General features: G+C 32.6%; 1 protein-coding gene and 2 long non-coding RNA genes across 6 annotated transcripts in view; 2 read left to right on the top strand and 1 right to left on the bottom strand.

The window, feature by feature from the left end:
• The first annotated feature begins 3,925 nt into the window (after positions 1–3,925).
• LOC129920729 (uncharacterized) lies at positions 3,926–7,792 on the top strand. Of its 2 annotated transcripts, none has more exons than XR_008773304.1 (5): positions 3,926–4,212; positions 4,281–4,633; positions 4,697–4,838; positions 4,910–6,847; positions 6,903–7,792. It is a non-coding gene; the product is annotated as an uncharacterized LOC129920729 (long non-coding RNA). The 2 variants fall into 2 exon arrangements; XR_008773303.1 differs by having other exon boundaries at positions 4,910–7,631; positions 7,701–7,781.
• Positions 7,793–9,501: 1,709 nt separating this feature from the next.
• Positions 9,502–10,578, top strand: LOC129920728 (uncharacterized). Of its 2 annotated transcripts, XR_008773302.1 has the most exons (4): positions 9,505–9,583; positions 9,670–9,828; positions 9,902–10,138; positions 10,212–10,578. It is a non-coding gene; the product is annotated as an uncharacterized LOC129920728 (long non-coding RNA). The 2 variants fall into 2 exon arrangements; XR_008773301.1 differs by having other exon boundaries at positions 9,502–9,828.
• Positions 10,579–11,452: 874 nt separating this feature from the next.
• Positions 11,453–22,423, bottom strand: part of LOC129920727 (uncharacterized) — a 61,359-nt gene continuing 50,388 nt past the window's right edge. Inside the window, exons 2-4 of one of the 2 annotated variants that reach the window (XM_056002288.1) lie at positions 13,867–14,192; positions 12,369–12,657; positions 11,453–12,309 (exon numbers count right to left, since the gene is read on the bottom strand). In XM_056002288.1, the coding sequence (XP_055858263.1) occupies positions 12,540–12,657; positions 13,867–14,192 (444 nt within the window). In that variant the 3' untranslated portion in view covers positions 11,453–12,309; positions 12,369–12,539. Of the gene's footprint in view, positions 12,310–12,368; positions 12,658–13,733; positions 13,809–13,866; positions 14,193–22,423 lie in introns of those variants that run through there. The other variant, XM_056002289.1, reaches the window with a different exon arrangement.

The following is a 22,423-nucleotide window of genomic DNA, read 5'->3' as shown; positions in this document are numbered from 1 at the left end:
AATATCTAACAATAAATCGTTCCTAAATGATTTGTAAAAAACCCAACAATTTCTAACAATGACACATCAACAATATTTTTTGACATAACCATAGTTGACTATTGTTAGAAAAAGAACCCAGCTCCGAAAACGCACATTCAAGCAATGTGATACACACGTGTGTATCTGAGGCTGAGGCTGTGCATTTTGATGGTGGAAATGGTGGTGGAATTTATGTGGCGTGCCGAAGAATTTGTGCGGTAGATTGTTTTTTTTAGAAAATAGTTTTCACAAATAACACTGAGAAAATTATTTATTTTTTAAATTGTTTAGTTAAGTTAAGTTTAGTTTAGTTAAGTTAAGTTAAGTTAAGTTAAATTGTTCTATTTATCTATCAAATGGAGCACAGAAATGTTTTTTTTTTTCAACTAATACGTTGCTGCGCTATCAAGGTTTCACTAGAAAATATAAAATGCAGGAAAAGTCAAATCAATGGCGCGCCACCATTACAAAAGAGACAAAACTTTCTACATTGCATACATCGCGCTCTTTTCCTCCCATCTACCAAAGAGTTTATTTTTTTCAGGAGAAACAAAACTACAATATTTTGAGGGGAGAGATTTTGGTAAATAAGGAAACACATACACCTACAAAGTATAGACTTTGTTGGTGGTTGTAATTTCCCCTAAACTACTGAGGTTTGGTTTGCAGGGCATGGTATAAAAAGACAAGGTATGATCATTTTTAAGTTTTGACAGTTCTCGATACAGAGTTTTTTCTAATGATCATTCCTTCTCTTTTTATACCGTGGCATGGCCCACACCACTGAGTGGGAAAGGCCAAGCTCTAGTGGCTCCACCTTGCAATTCACCCTTCAAGCAAACAAGTCCGACCTCGGTCCGGATCCGAATATGGATCAGAAACTGGTCCGAAGGCGGCTCAAATTAGTATGGAAATTATAATCACCGCGAAGTCGATTGCATATGTATTGGTGTGGTGAAAATCTCCATTCCGAGAAAACGGAGCCGAAGTCGGACCCAAGTCGGAGCACCGAAAACCTACTAGAAAGAGGAACATAAAAGGGATGACGTTTCGCATTTGCGACCAAAAAAGAACAAGATTTATTTTGTTTTTCACTGAAACTGTTTTTTTTAATTTAATTTTGGCAAACGAAATTTTCACAATATATACAATATAAAATACAATAAATTTTTTTCATTTTATTTTATTTGTTGTTGCTGCTGTTGTTGGTGTTTCTTTAGATGCCCAATCGCATGTTTCAACTTCTGCCTTTTTCTTCATCATTAGAGATTACATCTACAACACAAACAGAAACACATCACTTTAATCCAAACACTTTGAGCGATATATACAACATACCTTTTTTTGTTTCCATATTGTTAATAGTTTGATATAATTGTTTATAATTATACTTATATTTTATTAACAATGACACGAGACACGACGCGACTAAACACTTCAACAAAAAATAACAAAATGACGCTTTTGCTCTTGTTCCCTTCAAGCAAGAAAACTGAGTTCAACAAAGAAACTCCGACCTCAGACCGCGAAAATCGGGCTTGCACTCACCCACTTGCAACTTTTTGTGTATGAACACAAAGTCGAACGAGAATCGTGGTGAAAAATGAGAAATGGAAAAGAATGACAAGGCCAACAAGAGCCAAAGCGTCATTTTGTTATTTTTTGTTGAAGTGTTTGGTCGCGTCGTGTCTCTTGTCGTTATTTGTATAATGTTAGTTTATTAATTATAAACAATTTTATTAAATTATAAGCAATATGGAAAACAAAAAAGGTATGTTTTATATATCGCTCAAAGTGTTTGGGTTAAAATGTTGTTTCTTCTTGTGTTGTAGACATAAACAAAAAATACCAAGACTGGAAACTCGGCGGTCCACTGACGTTTGCCTACAAGCTGCACGGTGTGGTGAATGTCGTGAACCTATCGTTGTGTTCGTGTCAAATGTGTGGTGAATGTCGTGAATCTATAAATGTGTGCGTGTTAACGTCATTTACCAACGTGGTGGCTTTCACATATATTCACAGACAGCACTGTACACAAAAGGGTTTTGGGGGGAAAGACGTACGAAATTTTCCAGTCTTGGTATTTTTTGTTTATGGTTGTAGATGTAATCTCTAATGATGAAGAAAAATCTAGAAGGTGAAACATGCGATTGGGTATCTAAAAAAACACCAACAACAGCAGCAGCATCAAATGAAATAAAATGAAAAAAAATGTATTGTATTTTATATTGTATTTATTGTGAAAATTTCGTTTGCCAAAATAAAATAAAAAATAAAACAGTTTCGGTGAAAAAAAAATAAATCTTGTTCTTTTTTTGGTCGCAAATGCGAAATGTCATCCCTTTCTTATTCCTCTTTCTGGTAGGTTTTCGCTGCTCCGGCTCAGGTCCGCCTTCGGCTCCGTTTTCTCGGAATGGAGATTTTCACCACACCAATACATATGCAATCGACTTCGCGGTGATTATAATTTCCATACTAATTTGAGCCGCCTTCGGACCAGTTTCTGATCCGAAGTCGGACTCAGCTCCGCCTCAGGCGGAGCGGATTCGGACCGAGGTCGGACCTGTTTGCTTGAAGGGTTGGCTATGTCTGTCTACATTTTTTCCTTTTCTCAGTTTTAACCACGATTCTCTTAGACTTTGTGTTCATACACAAAAAGTTGCAAGTGTGTGAGTGCAACCCCGCTTTTCTCGGTTGGAGGTCGGACTGTCTTTTCTGGACTCCGTTTTCTTGCTTGAAGGGCATCGTCGTCGGTATGTCGCAGCAAAATTCACCCGTTAAACTTGGTGCTATAGCAACAAAAAAACAGTAGAATAATTCAACAATATATGCAGTTAGGGGGCTAATAATTCAGTTGGGTTGATAGGTTGGACTTGAATTGATTTTGTGGATCTTCTGGTGAGTCAAAACTAGCAGGGCTATTCTGGAGTTGTGATGCTCACATCACAAGTCACAATTTTTTGTGAGGTTTCTTATGAGATTCCCTTCAAGCAAACAGGTCCGACCTCGGTCGGAATCCGTTCCGCCTGAGGCGGAGCTGAGTCCGATTTCGAATCAGAAACTGGTCCGAAGGCGGCTCAAATTAGTATGGAAATTATAATCACCGCGAAGTCGATTGCATATGTATTGGTGTGGTGAAAATCTCCATTCCGAGAAAACGGAGCCGAAGGCGGACCTGAGTCGGAGCAGCGAAAACCTACCAGAAAGAGGTATAAAAAAGGGATGACGTTTCGCTATTGCGACCAAAAAAAGAACAAGAATTATTTTTTTTTTCACTGAAACTGTTTTATTTTTTAATTTTATTTTAGCAAACGAAATTTTCACAATAAATACAATATAAAATACAATACATTTTTTTCATTTTATTTCATTTGATGCTGCTGCTGTTGTTGGTGATTTTTTTTAGATACCCAATCGCATGTTTCACCTTCTGGATTGTTCTTCATCATTAGAGATTACATCTTCAACACAAGCAGAAACAACACTTTAATCCAAACACTTTGAGCGATATATACAACATACCTTTTTTGTTTTCCATATTGTTTATAAATTTAATATAATTGTTTATAGTTAATAATCTAACATTATACAAACAACGACACGAGACACGACGCGACCAAACACTTCAACAAAAAATAACAAAATGACGCTTTGGCTCTTGTTGGCCTTGTCTTTCTTTTCCTTTTCTCATTTTTCACCACGATTCTCGTTCGACTTTTGTGTTCATACACAAAAAGTTGCAAGTGGGTGAGTGCAACCCCGCTTTTCTCGGTCGGAGGTCGGACTGTCTTTTCTGGACTCCGTTTTCTTGCTTGAAGGGTTGTCAATATTTGGTATTCTGCGAAAAACCTCATAAGATACCTCACAACAAATTCACCACTGTAGAGGTGAGTTTCTGTTTTGACAGCCAGCTGATTTGACAAACAAATGTGAAAATTTTAAATAGAAAACAAAAATTATTTTATTGTGCTGTTTATGTGATTTTTCTATTGTTTAATTTAAATAAAATCGATAGTGTTGTGAACTTTTGGCTTCTAAAGAAATCCAATTTCACAAAACAAAAAAATTTTAACAATCCTAGATCTCCATTTGTTCAAAGTTTAACAGGAGTTGTTTGATTTAAAGAAATTCTAAGAAAAGAATATCCAGGACAAGTCTGGGACACGTTTGGAAGCTGGAACTCACCGCCAGGTAAATAAAAATTATTTTTTTTTAAGTACAATTTTTGAATTTTGGAAAATGGTATTTGATATTTTTAGAGACTGCTGAAATGTGCTAGCTACAAGAGTTTCATGACTTACTAGCTAAATCTCAACATTAGCATTTGCTGCAAACTTATTCTGGTTTGGAAACTAATTTGAGGAGAAAGGTCAATACTATTTTCGATGAAGAATCGTGCCAATGATTAAATGAAACGTTTGGCATTAAAAGTTTCAATGTTCCAATCTGTCCACTTTTGTTGCCGGTGGCAGCTTTCTAAAAACATATGGCACAAGTAGGTACTGAAGTCCCCGTGCGATTTAACGCAGTTTGATGAAATGCTCACACCCTACACGGCTGAGCACAGAAACAAACAACATTTGCAACCAGGTTATGATACCCATAATGATACGTATGTATAGATTAGATACCTAAAATATTGTATACCTACTGTAAATAATTGTAAACATTTCAGGACAATATGGGATATAATTGAAGTGAATTTGGAACAACATGTTGCACTTGGTCATATCGACTTAAAGCTCTCACTTTACCAACCATGCGCCAATCCGGTTGCAATTCAAGTGATAACATTGAATTTCCATTAAATAGTCATGGTACCTATATATTAACCAGAAATATGTTTTAATATTCAATCAAAACAAACTCAACTCTTCTCTAATTTTAGGAGTTCATGAGAATAGTTCTAACTGAAGAATACCTTCAAGCTCACAATGCAGAAATAATTAGTTCGACCAGTTGAATTTTCTTGCATGGATTTATGCAATCAAGGAGAAAATGTCACTATAACTAGCCCAAAGCTATTCAAAACACGTAATTTTTTGTTGCATTTTGCATATCAAACCGACCCAGCTAAAGAAGGACAAAAAAAAAAAACAAAAATTGAGTAAATTTTTCATGGTAGAAATGTAAGTAATATTGTCATTGATTTGGTCAGGTTTATTTTTATTTAAATTTATATAAACTTATAACTCTGTGGCAACAAGGAATAACAAAACAACATAAGTCAACTTATGTCGAAATTGAGATTTTTACAGAATCTGATGCGCAATAAGCGATTCTATCTACCATATTTTTTTCGTTTTTTTTTATCTTAAGTGGTTTATGAATTACAGGTAAAAGAAAAATGATATTAGCATTGACTTGTGATGGGAAGCCAAACTTTCAAAACGCTCTCCTGAAAAGTTGTAAAAACTGACTTATGTTGTTATTCCTTGTTGCCATAGAATTATGTAAGCTGCTTAGAATATATTGAATTTTAAGTGCGATGATTTCTTGGCAATACATATTGATTTATATAAATAATTATCGAATTTTATCTTATAATTGGATTTTTTGTTTTTAAGTATTTAATAAATAAATAACAATAGTTTTGTTTTATGTCTAAACATTTTTTTCTGGATTTTTTTGTTTTGTTTATGATGTTTCAATTATGGCCTGCAGCGATTGTTGCTAAACCACAAAAATGTTAAAGCTTAGCTTATATTGTTATTAAGAAAAAAGTAAAATCAATTGAAATAACAAAAAGCGAGTCCTACATATGCACTATCGGACTAAAGAGTTAAAACTGCAGCTCGGTTTGGAATATTTTCAGAGGTGGCAGCAAATTCCGACAAAACCATTCTCTCCGACATCTGCAGATGAGATCCAAGAATTCAAAGTAATGTGCTAAATTTTGTATAACTTTCTCCAAACTATCAAAAATGATTTTGACTGCGTTTATCCTTGAGTTATGTTACTAAAGACAAACTCTCCCATAAGAATATCTTTTGAGTCGTGTACCAGCTGTAAGAAAAAAAACCCTTAGACATCAATTTATATTTATTTACATTTGGAGATACCTTATTTTTTTATTTAATATTTGCTTTATTGGCGATAAAGCTTTAATGGATATCGAATGAATATACATCACAATAGCATTTCAGCAAATAAGTTATTTTTGCATGTCTTAAAAACCCTTTCAGCATTGGAAATAATGTCAGATCATACATTTGTTTCGAAAACATATCAATAAAATTCGAGTTAAAATAAAGTTCTAATGAGACTGTGCCACGTATTGCAACCGAGACCACATCACATCACATCATGAGCATGCACAGCTTTCTTAGAATGTTCCTTGGTTAACACACAGTGAAGATTAGTGTAACTACAAAGACAATTGAAAAGAACTTGATGATTTTAATAAGTTCCGTATTCATTTTCCTGTAGTAAGCCCATTGAAGTGTCAACCCTCAAGACGTCATCAAAGTGGATTGTATTCGGCAATTTTTGCCGGATAGATTTCTTCGACTTTAGCAATAAACAGACAAGTGATACCGATCAATTGCAAATGTGTCTTCTGTACTCTCTTTTGGGTACTCAAACATCTATCTAAATAGTCAAATGCAAGGTAATAGTAATAGACCAGGATGATTATCCAACATTGTCGAATCACGGAGGTACGAGGCAGCTTCGTCTTTCTTACACATAAAATTCCACACGTCAGAGGCATGGGCCATGACTGTGCAGGGACGTGAACGCGGTTCAGATGGTTCAACAGGTGTCATACAGACTTCGACTTAATGTACATTCACTATTCGAGGTTGTGGATGCTGTTTCTAATGAGGTAATCGATGATGATTCGGGAATAATTTCATCTTTGATACTATTGGGACTTTCAGGTGTGGGCAGACTGTTGTAAGTTGGGGGAGTTCGGTTACAATCCAAAGTGCTGCGGGTATCGATTTCAACAAATTCATCAACTGGCGATAGATAGACAGATGATGGTACTGAACTCGATGGATCGTTGTTTTGTGTTGTTGTTGTTGTGTAGCAGGTGGATGTGTTGACGTGATCAATACCCAATTCAGGATACTAATCGTCCAAAGGTGATGACGATTGTCGTTTTCTTTTCGGCGGTGTATTAACATTGTTACTTAGGCGACTAGATGTTGTTTGGCAGGACGAAGATGAGAACCATTGTATAGCTGTATATGCCGGGCTACACGGTGATTTTTCAATCGCCTAACCAGTCAGGTTGTAGGAATGAGGGGTGAGGATTTTCCTCTTTTTGACGTTTGTTCCTAGAAAACGTAAATGGAAATGTGATTGGGTACAACACTGTGTAGCCAGGCACTATCATCATCACTATTTGTATCTAGGCCTACGTTGATTTTTTTAGTCTTCAATCTTCTGCCGGAAGTTGATGATGAAATACACTCACTGTTAGTTTTCTTCCTTTTCTTATTTCTATTGTTGCTGTTGTTGCTGTTATTTGGTTGAATCATTGCTGTTGCTATTGAAATTGTCATTTTTAAATTGGGATTTGCTCAGGAAACATAGTAAGCCGACTTGATAGCCGTATAGATGCCTTGAGAGTTTTACTTTATTGGAAGCAGGGTCCATGTTCTGTAATTTTTTTCATTGGCGATCAAATATTTGAATGACTTTAAAATCTATTTCATCTCATCAAATGCTAGGACACGTCTGCGCTAGCATTGAATCGATGTCACTCTTTGGAAAAGCATCGCGTGCACTCAACATTTGCTTGAAGATAATGCCGTTAATAAAGAGTTATATAGTAATTATAGTAGTTTAGTTGATGAGTGCAATATAGATTTTAAGTTTAACATGATTGATACAAATGATATTGTCAATACCCTATCTGTGATAAGCACTAAAAGTGATTTTAATTATATGAACACAAAAATGTTAAAAGACTCTATAGAAATTGTCGGTCCCGTCTTTGTTCGAATTATCAATACGTCTTTCAATTCCGGTTTTTTTCCCAAATCATGGAAAGAATCTCTTATTCTCCCAAAAAAGAAAGTGGCAAGCTCAACTCTCTGCAGTGATTTTCGTCCCATAAATATGCTCCCAATTTATGAAAAAGTGATTGAGAAAATTGCCTCTACTCAACTACAACTTTTTCTTGACAATAATAATATTCTTTCCGTAAACCAATCCGGCTTTCGCTCTAATCATTCTTGTGAAACTTGTGTTAATTATGTTGTAAGTGATTGGAAAAAAGAAATCGATGACAAGAACTGTGTGGTTGCCGTGTTTTTAGATCTTAAGCGGGCCTTTGAAACAGTTGACCACAAAATATTATTAAACAAATTAGAAAAATATGGTATACGAAACACAGAACGAAAGTGGTTTAAAAATTTCATATATGACAGAACTCAAAAAACGTCTGTAAATAACAACATTTCAGACTCTGCAACAGTTGCTACTGGAGTTCCACAAGGAACAATCCTAGGAGTGCTTCTTTTTCTTCTGTACATCAATGATATGGAAAAAGTAGTTCAATATTCCAAATTGGTCCTATTTGCAGACGATAGTTTAATTTATTTAAGTGGAAAAGATATCAAAACTGTGATTAAACAAATTCAAAGTGATTTAAACAATATTTTTACGTGGCTAAACATGAATAAACTTATCGTTAATACTTCAAAAACAAAATTTATGATAGTCAATAAACCTGTCTCCCTGTCCCAATTAAATTCTCAAATTCAAATCAATAACCAAAACTTAGAAGAAGTATCATCTATAAAATATCTTGGTGTTGTGCTAGATAATAAATTATCTTTTAATGAACATATAGACTTAATATGCAATAAAGTATCTCAAAAATTAGGAGTTCTTAGAAGAACCCGAAGAAATATATCAAAAGATAGTGCAATAAAAGTTTTTAATGTGACTGTAAAACCTCATTTTGAATACTGTGCAAGTCTCCTCTTTACATGTAACATAACACAAAAAATGAGAATTCAAAAACTTCAAAACAAAGCCATGCGTGTTATATTAAAATGTGATCGTTATTCCTCTTCAACTGCAATGCTACAATCATTAAATTGGTTAAATATAAATCAAAGACTTTTCATGATGGCAATGGTGTTTGTTTTCAAAATAAAACACAATATGTGTCCTGAATATCTTAAATCAATAATACCTGAAAATAGAAATATACAATATAGTTTGCGAAACATTGAAGAATTCAACATCATTCGAACGAGAACGACAAGAGCACAATCCAGTATAATCTATATGGGACTACAAGCATATAATAATCTTCCACTGAATATAAGAAATATAAACAATTTAGATCAATTTAAAAATCAAGTAATCATTTATGCAAAATCAAATATATAATGTTAAATGCTTTTTATTTTACTTAAATTACTGATAAAAATTTGAATGTAACTTTAAAAAATTGTAAATTTCTTTTAGACCTTAATGGCCATTGGCCAAATAAATTTCAAATAAATAAAATAAATAAAAGTTATCTTTGGGAATCGATTCTGTATGTCATCAAACAAACGTCCAACAAAAAAATCAGTTATTATGGAGTTGTAGAAAAGTATGTTCTCACAATTTAAAAAAAATTTTTGTCACAACCCAGCCAGAGAACTAATAAGTAAATAAACTTCTATATTTCTTTTCTAGTCACTTAACAATTATAAAATTTAACATTACCAAAGTTTCAAAGTTAAACAGGAGTTTTGTTTGATATGGAGAAGCATATTCTACAGAAAGGTATTCTGGCCAAGTCTGGAACACTCGTTTGGGCGCTCGAACTCATCGTGAAGGTGTTGAGCTTTGCAAGTAAATAAGATTTGTTTTTTTTTTTTATGTGCAATCTTTGAGTTTTGAAAAATGGATTTTTGATATTTTTCAGAGACTTTGCTCAGGTGGTGTGTGTTGCAAAAATTTCATGGCTTACTATATTCTTGCAAATTTGCATAGAAAATTTTAAGAAGCTGAATTTCAGAATCAGCAGTTGCTGAAAACTCGTGTTAACCTGGAAGCTGATTTGAGAAGAAATGCAATGAAATTTTTACTGATTGAGAGAATTTTATGGGCATGAGGCGCTCATTTCCGGAGGGTAACTTTATTAGGTATTGAAAATAGATAGGTATGTTACTTTTCTAGTTTTTTTTATCTCTATTTTTAAATAGTGTTTACTTTTTTGTCAATTGATGGTACAGAACTTATATCCCCAGGCTGATAAAAAGTGAAAACAAATGGACCAAGCTATTAATACTATAAAGAAGGCTAATAGCGTTTTCGTTTGGTCGTCCGGGACTGTCCGGAATCCTCACCAAACCCAAAATTCAGAATAAAATAAAATTCACGACTGGGGTCGCACGTACTTGCTCTTATGCTTAAAGTTACTCTAATGTTAAAGCTTTTTATTCAAGAAAATTAAGAAAATTAAAAATTTGATATTTTCAAGAAATTAAAAAAAATAAAATCTGTTTTTATAATTAATTAAATACCGTTTTAAAAAACCAAGTATGCATGTTTACTTCTTGTATAAAAAGGAATTTTTAGAAAAAAATTTTCGAAAATCGTTAGAGCCGTTTTTTAAAAAAATAATTTTTTATATATAAAAATTTTCTAACATTAAAAAAAAAAAAAATGGTATGCCATTTTGAAGAAATAATTTATTTAAAAACGAAATTTCAAAATTTTTCATAAACCCGTTTTCAAAAAATTGATTTTTCAAAAAAAAATTTTGAAATATTTTTTAAAAATCCAAAAATGAGTTTTTTGAAATTTTTCTAAAATTTTAATATCACCTTCACCTAAACGCTTTTTTATAAAAAATTTCGTTGAAATCGGGGTGGTCTTGAACGAGATATTCATAAATCAAAAAAACCGTTCTACGACAGGTACCGTTAATAAAGGTAAAAAAAATATTTTTTTTATTTCGAAAGTTGGCTCTTATGTGTAATACTACACTCAAAAATTTTAATCAAAATCGTTAGAGCCGTTTTTAAAAAAAATTAACTTTTCTATTTCCGTTATATGACAGGTACCGTTAGTTTTGGTCCTAAAAAAAAAATTCGAATTTGTCCTCTAGGGAATCACCCAAAACTGTTAACTACCAAGTTTGAACAAAATCACTCGAATAGTTTAGGCTGTAGTTCGAGGTACATACAGACAGACAGACAGACGGACAGACAGACAAAATTGCCGGAACCACTTTTTTGGCATTCTCCATCATCGTAATGTCATGTAAAATTGTTATCTCGAGTTCGATTTTTTTTACGAATCCTAAACTTGCCCTATAGTACCTATATCGCAAGTAAAAAAAGTATCTAACTCTGATCGTTTGGCATTCCGGATCGGACAGTCCCGGACGGTTCTAAGAATTCCCAAACGAAAACGCTATAAGAAGAAAAAAGCTTAGAAAAACATGCAGGAAAATAACTATAATTTTCTATTTTTTTTTTTTCAAATTTACTCTTTGAAATAATTCGATTTGTACAGTAATAATGCAAAATAAAATCAAAAATAAAGATTGATTTTATTTTTAAAATAAAAATAGTAACCAAGTTGTACCTAATTGGTTTTTTGTTTCACCAGTTGAATAGAAGTAGAAATCGAAAAAGTTGAATTTTGATTCAAAATTTCTTATTCTGGCTATCCACCGGTGGACAATACTGATCTAACTCTGTTCTAGTCTCCATCGGGGTTGATCCTAATCTATAAGCCCATGAACAAATATTTTCTTTGGAATAAAGAAAAATTACATAACAAAATAAAATCGCTTTTTGTTTTTTTGTTAATAGCATATAAGATATAAGTGTTTTTCTTATGGAAAAAGTCATGGGCTTTTGAAATGTAAGTACATCCCATGTCCAATCCTCATGAGGCACAAATTTTAAACACAACGATGAAAATTAAAAATGTTTAGGTTTTTTTCGTTAAAAAATATTGAAACTTTATTCAGTCAGCATACGATAACATTTTGTTGATTAATTATGATTCTGAATATTGATCAACCTAACGGAATGGTACACAGGTAAATGGAGAGAATCTCAAACCAAAACACAGCATCGATATCACCATGCAATATGGGCTCTCGAGAAACTATTTGCAATTATCACATAATCTCCAACGCCGTTGTTCTTTTGGGGGAATACTTTTGTTTGGCGTTTACAACATAGTCGCCTGACTTACTTCTCTATTTGCCATAGGACTTGCCGTTGTACAAAAATGCACCCTTTCCAAGGTTTACGTCCCATTAGGATCTTGCATAACTTCGACATTGCCTCCACTGAATCGTTCACCAAATGCCTTGAAATAAAAAAGAAACAAAATAAATAATTGAACCGAAGTAATTTTTAATTTCTTACTTTTTATAAGTCTGCAGCGATGTGAGATCCAACATCGATACCAACTCCATCAGCTAAGGTTGCAGCTCCAACAGGGAACCCAAATGTTTTGCTCATTTTATTCAAATCCTTGGGATCAACACTAGAGCCTACTATTGCACGTGTATTAAGGTACACGTGCTACACGTGTATTTAAATAATTCGTGCCGAAGCACGTGTATTTGTAAATACACGTGTATTTATATTTACACGTGTATTTATATTTACACGTGTAAATAGCGTTCGAACAGGTAGATTTGGTGGCGATTTCCTAAAATATGTATTATATTGAATGAAAAGGATATTGTTCAGGGTTTTGCGGTTATTGGCTAGATTTACACATTGAAATTACACGGAAAATTTAATTGGAAATTCTTATTCAACCCTAGCCATATAAATCTTGGAAAAAAATTTTGACCCGATTCCCATTATCGTATCGAACTGAACTTTGTACACATATGAAGTTTGGATTGCAACGCAATATTTTGGGGTCCGAACTCAGGGGAGGGGCATTGGGGGGTTGAAACACCCCAAATCTATTTTATCCCATTCTAAATATCGCAAAAGCTTTTGTAGGTAAATTGCAAGAGAGGGGCTTTGGGAGCTCATACCACCCAAGCAAATTATCATCTTCTTTCAAATATTATACGACTAAAAAGTAAAAAAATAAAGCAGATTAGATTAGATTACCAAGCAACAAAACATATAAAATAATTAAATTGACTCCATGGAGTCCCTTTAAATGCCGTCCAAGGGCTCCGGTTGTTCCACCGGGACAAGAAAAACGGTTGTTTTGTTGTGAACTACATAAGTCACAGTAGGCATTTGTCCCTTCTCGGTGGGCATATTGCCATACCCAACTCCTTGGCTTCATATTTTAGTTTTATTTTAAAATTTATTTTGATTGAATTTGTCGCTTTATTTATAAAACACCTTTTACACTTTCACTATGAACTTAGTAAACCATATGATCTTCAAATAAACGGTGATTAACAAAAAAAACATGTAACAGTTGGTACACTTTCTTCTGAGAAAGACACAGTAGGCAATATGCAAATATATCTTGGAAAAATTTATTAGCTTTTTTTTAATGAAAAGGCACATCATTATTTTTAATTTTTGAATAAATTATTTATAAGGTCTTCAAAAAGTTCAAATACTATTTTTCCAATTCGAACTATTTATTTGCACAATAATCTTCAGTTGTTTAGTTTTAAAAACTTTTATTTTACCCCCAAAAAGCAAAAAAATCATTTTGTTTCGTATTTACACGTGTAAATATAAATACACGTGTATTTAATTAATACACGTGTAAATAAGATACACGTGTAAACGTTTTTTAGATACACGTGTATCGGGTACACGTGTAATTAAATACACGAACAAAATCGTAGGCTCTAATCAACACCCTCTTGAAGAAGTCTTCGATTTTTGATTGTTTTTATTCACAAAATCAAGTTGTCTAATATCAATATCTTACCTTATAGCTTCTGAAAGCATAGTGGCTAAATTTCGAGTATAGAATCCACATAACCATCGCCAACAGTAGTAACAACTTTGGCTTGTTTCAAGCCCGCAGCAAAAGTAGTAGTAGTAGAATTGCAAAGAAATCCTATGGTTGGAACATGGCTTGTTCGTTGTGGGTCCGTGAACTTTGTTTTCTCTTTCGATTTGAGTGAGATGATCAATGATATGGCCACTCCTCGAGCTACTCCAGCTCTCTTTTGGTATCAAGCATAAAATCGTTATGCTGTGATTAAAAATATCGTTGTCCAAAGAACAACCCAGATAGATTTTGACTTTTTTCTGCAATAAAGATGCAACAAAACAAGGTCTAATTGCATTTTTGTTAAATCACATATAAAAAAAAAACTTTAATTTGTTCTCAAAAAATATCAAAACTCTAATAATTTGTGAGTTGTGACCATAAACAAAAAATACCAAGACTGGAAACTCGGCGGTCAACTGACGTTTGCCTACAAGCTGCGCGGTGTGGTGAATGTCGTGAACCTATCGTTGTGTTCGTGTCAAATGTGTGGTGAATGTCGTGAATCTATAAATGTGTGCGTGTTAACGTCATTTACCAACGTGGTGGCTTTCACATATATTCACAGACAGCACTGTACACAAAAGGGTTTTGGGGGGAAAGACGTACGAAATTTTCCAGTCTTGGTATTTTTTGTTTATGCGTTTGCCTACAAGCTGCGAGGTGTGGTGAATGTCGTCAATCTATCGTTGTGTTCGTGTTGGATGTGTGGTGAATGTCGTGAATCTATAAATGTGTGCGTGTTAACTTCATTTACCAACGTGGTGGCAATCACATATATTCACAGACAACACTGAACACAAAATGGTTTTGGGGGCGCCCGCGACCGACGCACTGTTGTCCAAAATGACTTATCTCGTTGCAAAAATCATAACTTTTGAACGGATTGAGGTAGCGGTACAGTTTTTTTTTTAATTTGAAGGAAATTTCCAGGGCTGTTACACCAATGAATTTCAAGAAAATTGTTTTACAGGGTGTTTAGGAATCATCGGCCGAAAACCGATTTTCTTAAAAAAAAAATATTTAAATTAAAATTGGTATGCCATTTTGTAGAAATCACTAATTCACATCTAAAAAAAGTTCAGATTACACTTTTCCATGATATTACGATTATAGAGAATGCCAAAAAAGTTGGTCCCGGAAGTCCGTCTGTCTTTCTGTCTGTATAAGGATCTACATCCTAAACGGATGGACCGATTGACTTCAAATTTGGTATGTAGCATTTTTTGGAGACCCTCCAGAGGTGTTTTTGGAATTAATTTTTTTGGGCCAAAAATAACGGTACTTGTCATACACCAATTTCAGTAAAGCTGTAATTGCTCAAAAACGGCTCCAACGATTTTGTTTAAAAAATTCAAATGTAAGTTTGAAAACAAGGTCTATCTTCTAATGAAAAAAATTTTTTTGGAAAATCATTATTAACGGTACCTGCCATAGAACGGTTTTTTTTAAATCCGATATTCTCCGAAACGGCTTATTCGATTTCAACGAAACTTTTTTTGAAGAAGCACTTATATAACTCAAATATAAGCCAAAAATAAAATTTCAAAAAAAAATAATTTTTGGATTTTTAAAAAAATTTTGAAATTTTTTTTTGAAAAATAAAATTTTCGAAAACGGGACATTGTATTTTTTTGAAATTTTGTTTTTAGATGTGGATTAGTGATTTCTACAAAATGGCATACCAATTTTAATTTAAACATTTTTTTTAAAGAAAATCTGTTCCTTCTGCCTTCATTTTTTTTCAAAGTACAAAATCTCGGCAGTGCGCAAGCATGCGCAGCTAAATATTTTTATTTTGAATCAACAATTGATTGGTACACATACCCTATTCGGCTTAATGAATGGAACCGAATGGATTTTTTACGGTACCTGCCATAAAACCGTTTTTTTTTCAAATCCGATATTCTCCAAAACGGCTTATTCGATTTCAACGAAACTTTTTGTGAAGAAGCACTTATATAACTCAAATATAAGCCAAAAATAAAATTTCAAAAAAAATAATTTTTGGATTTTTAAAAAAATTTTGAAATTTTTTTTTGAAAAATAAAATTTTCGAAAACGTGACGTTGTATTTTTTTGAAATTTTGTTTTTAAATGTGGATTAGTGATTTCTACAAAATGGCATACCAATTTTAATTTAAACTTTTTTTTTAAAGAAAATCTGTTTTTGGCCGATGATTCCGAAACACCCTGTGAAATAATTTTATTGAAATTCATTGGTATAACAGCCCTAGAAATGTCCTTCAAATAAAAAAAAAAATTGTACCGCTAACTCAATCCGTTCAAAAGTTATGATTTTTGCAACGAGATAAGTCATTTTGGACAACCGTGCGACGGTCGACTTCTTGATCTTGTGTTCGATCAAAGATTATAGAATACAAAGATGTCGCATCCCATACAAATTATCGGATCCCCAAATTTTTCGGGTGGTACGTGATATGGCGTACCACAACATGTTGCTAGTAGGAAAATGTTGCGAGAGCGAGGGAATTCCTTAAAAAAATTGGAATCTCTTAAAAAAAATTACTGTGGCCTTCTCTCTTTTTCTTTTTTGTTCTCGTGTCCTTGTGTGTTGTGTTTTGAAGCGCACTATCGTTGCGACAAGGGTGATGGTATTTTTTTTCTTTTTTATTTTCTACTATTGAAGGATATTCTGTATTTTATATATATTTTTTTGATATTTTCTTACCTTTTTTATGTAGCTAAGAATTTTTTTAAGCCGAGGGTGGTTTTCTGTTTTTATTTTGGTTTTCTCTTTTTGTATGATAGTGCACACATATTACATTGACTTAATATATATGGACTGCTAGAAGCATATTCAGGTTGGTTCCACTTGTTTCTTCGCGATACTAGCGCCCCAAAAAAAAGCGGAGAATAAGTGCAACATTTTTGAAGAAGTGCGAAAGGAACAAATATAGAAAAACAGAGAAAGCACTACCTTTTAACGACAGATGTCATTCACTAAAAGTTTCCTCTTTTCGCCGTCTAAGGTTGTATAGCTAGTAGAGCTAGAAAGATGTGGAATCATTTTTTTTTCAATTTTTGTATGGAAAAGTCAAACGACTAGCAGTCCATATATAGTAGGTCAATGACATATTATTATGTGGATGTTTTTTTGTATCGTTTGCGACGGCAAAATAATGTCCATGGAATTGAGTGTTGATTTTATTTTTGGTTGAAATTTATTTTCATGGTTTGTTGTGAGTTTGCTTCAAGTTTTTTTTCTTTGGTAGGGCAGGTAAAGTATTGAAGGAGTTATTTAGTGTGGCTGATGAGGGAAGGTAAGGCATAAACAAAAAATACCAAGACTGGAAACTCGGCGGTCAACTGACGTTTGCCTACAAGCTGCGCGGTGTGGTGAATGTCGTGAACCTATCGTTGTGTTCGTGTCCGATGTGTGGTGAATGTCGTGAATCTATAAATGTGTGCGTGTTAACGTCATTTATCAACGTGGTGGCTTTCACATATATTCACAGACAGCACTGTCCACAAAAGGGTTTTGGGGGGAAAGACGTACGAAATTTTCCAGTCTTGGTATTTTTTGTTTATGAGGTAAGGTATTGAATGATTTATTTTGCGTGGATGGTGAGGGCAGGGAAATTATAATTATTTATTATAAAAAAAAAGGATATAGGAAATATAAAATCTTTTTTTTTAATTTTTATTTGCTTTTTGAAAATTTTACAATTTGGTGATAACTCTTAAAATAAATAACTCTGGTTCTATTTGCGCTAGAAACTTTATAGGTTAAAAAAAAATTAAATCTTCAATTAAAAAAAAAATGAAAAGTTATATTGTACGATTCAACAATATGTATGTATAAATCTTTGAATCAATATTTATCACTTATATCATTTTTTGTATCGCATTGTGCGTCTTTAAAAATTGTTGGCTTTAAAAAGTTGTAACTTATTTTATTTAATTAAAGCTCAAATAATAACACTGGTTAACAAAATTAAACTTTTTTTTTGTTGCCGAAACACAAATATACTTTTCTGAAGGTTTTCGGTGTGCTGAACTCGAATCTGAAGTCAAAAAAAATTAATCAGCTCCCGTTTTTGAAATATTACCGTTAGAAAATGCAGTATTTCGGACCTTATTCTTTTATATAAGGAAAATTTTTTGAGCATATTTAGTAACGGTTTTCATAAGTACTATTTACCACCTTTTTAAATCTGTTTAAATCTTTCCGATATCTTTTTTACTGCCCGAGATATCCTAAGTTGTTTGGTATTTTTATAAATTTTATAACGTCATTATCTTCTTTGTGATATATGAAGCCAAACCCACTTACTTCAGCTTATGATATCTCGGGCAATATAAAAGATATTGAAAAAATTTAAACAGGTGTCGAAAGATGGAAAACAGTTCTTATAGAAACCGTTACTAAATATGCTCAAACAATTTTCTTTATACAAAAGAAGAAGGTCAGAAGAATTCAAAAAAACGTATTTTTGCATTTTCTAACGGTAATATCTCAAAAACGGGAGCTGATTAGTTGTTTCTGACCTCGTATTCGAGTTCAGCACACCAAAAACCTTCAGAAAAGTATATTTTTGTTTCGGCAACAAAACCCTTGTAAACCAGTGTAATTTTTTTAGTATAGGTTGCCATATCAAAAAAAAAATAACAAGAGGGTGATGTTTTTTTTTTTAATAAAAACTGATAGCATTAAAAGATTCCAGCTCTTTTTGTTTATATTAATATTCTTAGCTGAAATAATGACCTTTCAGATGGTATAAAATTTGTAGTAATAATAAATTAATAATCATTTTTATACTTTTTTTTTTAACGAACAGACTTAAGTATAGTTTGATTCTTGAGAAAAAATAGTACACTTTGGGATGTTACATTTTTTTTTTGTAAAATTTTCATAAAAGAATATGACAAAATTATAAAGAAAAGTTTTCTGAGCGTTTCAACCGTTTTGTATTTTTCAATTTTTAATTTGATATGACAGAAAATTGAAATTTACTGATAAGATATATAATAGCATAATGGATTTTTAAACAAATTGTTAGTTGTTTTCATTGCCAGAATTCAGAGGTTAAGGTAAAAATATGGAGTTTAACACCACCAAGTAATATCTTTTTACCGACTTCCAAAAAGGAGGAGGTATTCAATTCGACTGTATTTTTTTTTTTTTTTTTTTGTTACCTCATAACTTTGGACTGAGTGAACCAATTTTGATAATTCTTTTTGTATTGGAAAGCTGGTGGCTGCCATGTGGTCGTTCAGTTCTGGTCATAGGAAGTATTATAAAAACCATAAAACCCAGTTTTAGCCATGGAAGTCGCTTTTGTTTTTTGATAAAAATGATTATTGTTCATGCCTTCTAAAAGCATGATTTATATTTATTTCGAAAGATGGAATGATTACACTACAAAATAATACAAAAAATTTGACACCAAATACCCTTGTACTTTTTGTATAGATTTTAGCCAAGAAAACTTGAAAATCTAATTTAAAAAAATGTTTATGGATAGTTTTTCAAAATATAATTTTTCAAAGTTTTTTGTCGTTATTTTTCCCAGCATACTTAGTATTCGGGCTATATCTTCAGAAATAAACGATCAATCAGAGCAGAAGAACCGGCAAATAAGCAAAAAACAATTTAATAACTTTTTTGGGTAACTTCAGATGTTTAAGTGCAATGTATCAAAACATTTTTTAAAAAATCGATTTTTTAAAGGTAATTTTAGACAAAAAACCTCCAAGTTTAAGGTCAAGCACTACATTTGTTGAAACAGACGGCCAAACAGTCTAAGAAATAGACTCTCAGACAGAAATACGAACAGATAGACAGAAGGACAGACAGAAAGATGCACAAAGGGACCGAAGGCCAGACAGAAAGACAGACATATGGACAGACACACAGCGAAACGAAAAGACACATAGACAGACGGATAGACAGACAGCCAAACGGACAGACAGACAGATGTACAGACGAACGAACATACGGAGGAGTGGATACACAGATATACGGACGGTGATCATACAGACAGTCAGACAGACAGACAGCCAAACGGACAGACAGATGGACAAACGGACACAATAGAGAAACTGACAAACACACAGACGGACATAAAGATAGATTTGAAGACAGACGTTTAAAAAACTAAAGGGCCGACTTAGGACTGTGTGCAGTCAGCATCGTTAAATTTAAGCAGTGGATGGAATTAAAAAATTATAAAACTTCAAAGGAAAAATGGAAGAAGATGATGTTTGGAGTACTGCAGAATATATCTGAAAAATTCCAAAAGAAATAAAATGTTTGGATTGTCTCCTGAAGACACTATTCAGGAGAAAATCTGGAGGTAACTTTGTAAAGTGCAGGGAGGGACAGAAAAAAAACTATTTTTTGTGAAAGTCACTTTCGAAAAGAATTCATTGGATGTAAGAAAATTAAAAATGATCTCAGTTCCTTCTTTGTCTTGAGATTCCAACTCTGAAGAAGACCAAAAAATTTAACATTTTGGATTTAGTTACAAATTATACTAAGGCAAAATTAAGTACAACCAGATAATTTATTTTAGGATTGTGTATTCGATGGCCGAAAAATTCCTGAAAAGGACTTTTGGTTACTAAGTAACCACAACTACATTATTTTTTTTATTTGGTGTACCTATTTGTTTTATTTTTGTTTTGTGTTAGTAGTGTATTTGTTTATTATTGTTTCTGTAATATTCAAATTGAATTTATTTTTATTTTTTGTAATATTTTGACGAGATATTCAGAAACCAACAAAAAACGTTCTATGGCAGGCACCGTTAATAACGGTACAAAAAATGTTTTTTTTTTCTTTCAAAAATTGGCTTTTATGTGTATTGCTACACACACAAATTTTAATCAAAATCGTTAGAGCCGTTTTTGAAAAAAATTAATTTTTCTATTTCCGTTATATGACAGGTACCGTTAGTTTTGGTCATAAAACAAATTTCAATTTCCCATCTAGGAAATCACCAAAAAATACTAACTACCAAGTTTGAAGAAAATCACTTCACTCGTTTAGGCTGTAGCTCGAGGTATGTATATACAGACAGACAGAATTGCCGGACCCATTTTTTTGGCATTATCCATCATCGTTATGTCATGTAAAATTGTTATTTCGAGTTCCATTTTTTTTCCGAATCCTAAACTTGCCCTTCGTACCTATATCGCAAGTAAAAAAATCTGTACGAATCATTTGTCCCTGTCTAATGTTAAATCTTCATCCCGAATTTTATCTGTGTAGAATGTTTTTCAAATGGGTTTCGGTTATATTTTTTACCTGTTGAAGTCTAAAAACAAGCACCTTTGTTTTTAAGCGGCAATAATTTTTCTTAGAGCAATCTTATTGACTTTATTCTTATGTCATTAGATTCAGCATCAAAAAATACCTTAAAAACATGAGTCATATGATGACATTCGACAAACAATTTTTTTCAGTATATTTTTGACCTTCACCCCCTACATTTTGTCCGCGCAAAAACACCCTTCCACCCAACTTTCTACTATAGACTTATTTTTGTCCTTATCCCTAAAGCAAACTTTTTGTCAAGTTTCATGAGTGTAACAATTTTTTTTAATGCGTATTTTTTTTATTTTACGTACAGTAGCGAGCAAAAAAAATGCAAACAATAAAAATATTTGCATATTTTTGCTCGTCTAAAAACGCGTATTTAGGTAGATTTTTGACCAAATAACGGTTTTGGAGTAAAATATTCCACAAAATCACTCTATTTAGCGAAAATAAAACAGTTTCAATATGCCAAATTTGGTAACTTAGTTCTTTTTCAAAACTCTTCAAACCTCTTTCTTTTGCATTTTTTTTGCTCGCTACTGTATTTATCAATAAAAAAAATAAAAACAAAAAAATTGGAAAATTTAGTTTTTTTAAACAGTTCCAATGATTTAGCAATTTTACCTTTTGAAATAAAATATTTGGTAATAAAATCCTAAAACAAGAAGAATATAGCTTTCACATGTTTTTGTTTTGTCATAATACGATAATTTTTTACTGAAATACAGCTTATCGAAAATCACTAAAAAAATCACAAGCATCTGTGCATTAGCACTAAAAGAGCTCAAAATAAAAACAAAACCTACCCTCGGCTAAAAAATATTCTACAAAATCTTCAACACGAAAAAATATACAAATATCTAAAAAAGGAAAAAAAAAACGAATGAAGAAAATCCTTACAAAAGAAAAGATTTTGCCAGACGCAATTAAACAAGAACAAAAATTTATATAATTATCCTCCACCACAAAAAAAAAAACAACTATTTCAAGGACGATTGCCGTGGCAAACGAAAAAAAGATACATACACAGACACACCTGAAACCAATGCACCTGTGCGTTGCCATCCTATAAAAAGAGAACAAAAAAATAAAAAACAGAAACCACCCTCGGCTAAAAAATATTCTACAAAATATTAAATTCTTAAAGTCTTCATATTAACAAAAAAAATAATCTGAAAAGAAAAAAAAAAACGGGAATGCAAAAAA

This window comes from Episyrphus balteatus, chromosome X, assembly GCF_945859705.1.
Source record: "Episyrphus balteatus chromosome X, idEpiBalt1.1, whole genome shotgun sequence".
NCBI lineage: Eukaryota > Metazoa > Arthropoda > Insecta > Diptera > Syrphidae > Episyrphus > Episyrphus balteatus.
This window is presented reverse-complemented; position numbering and strand designations above follow the sequence as displayed.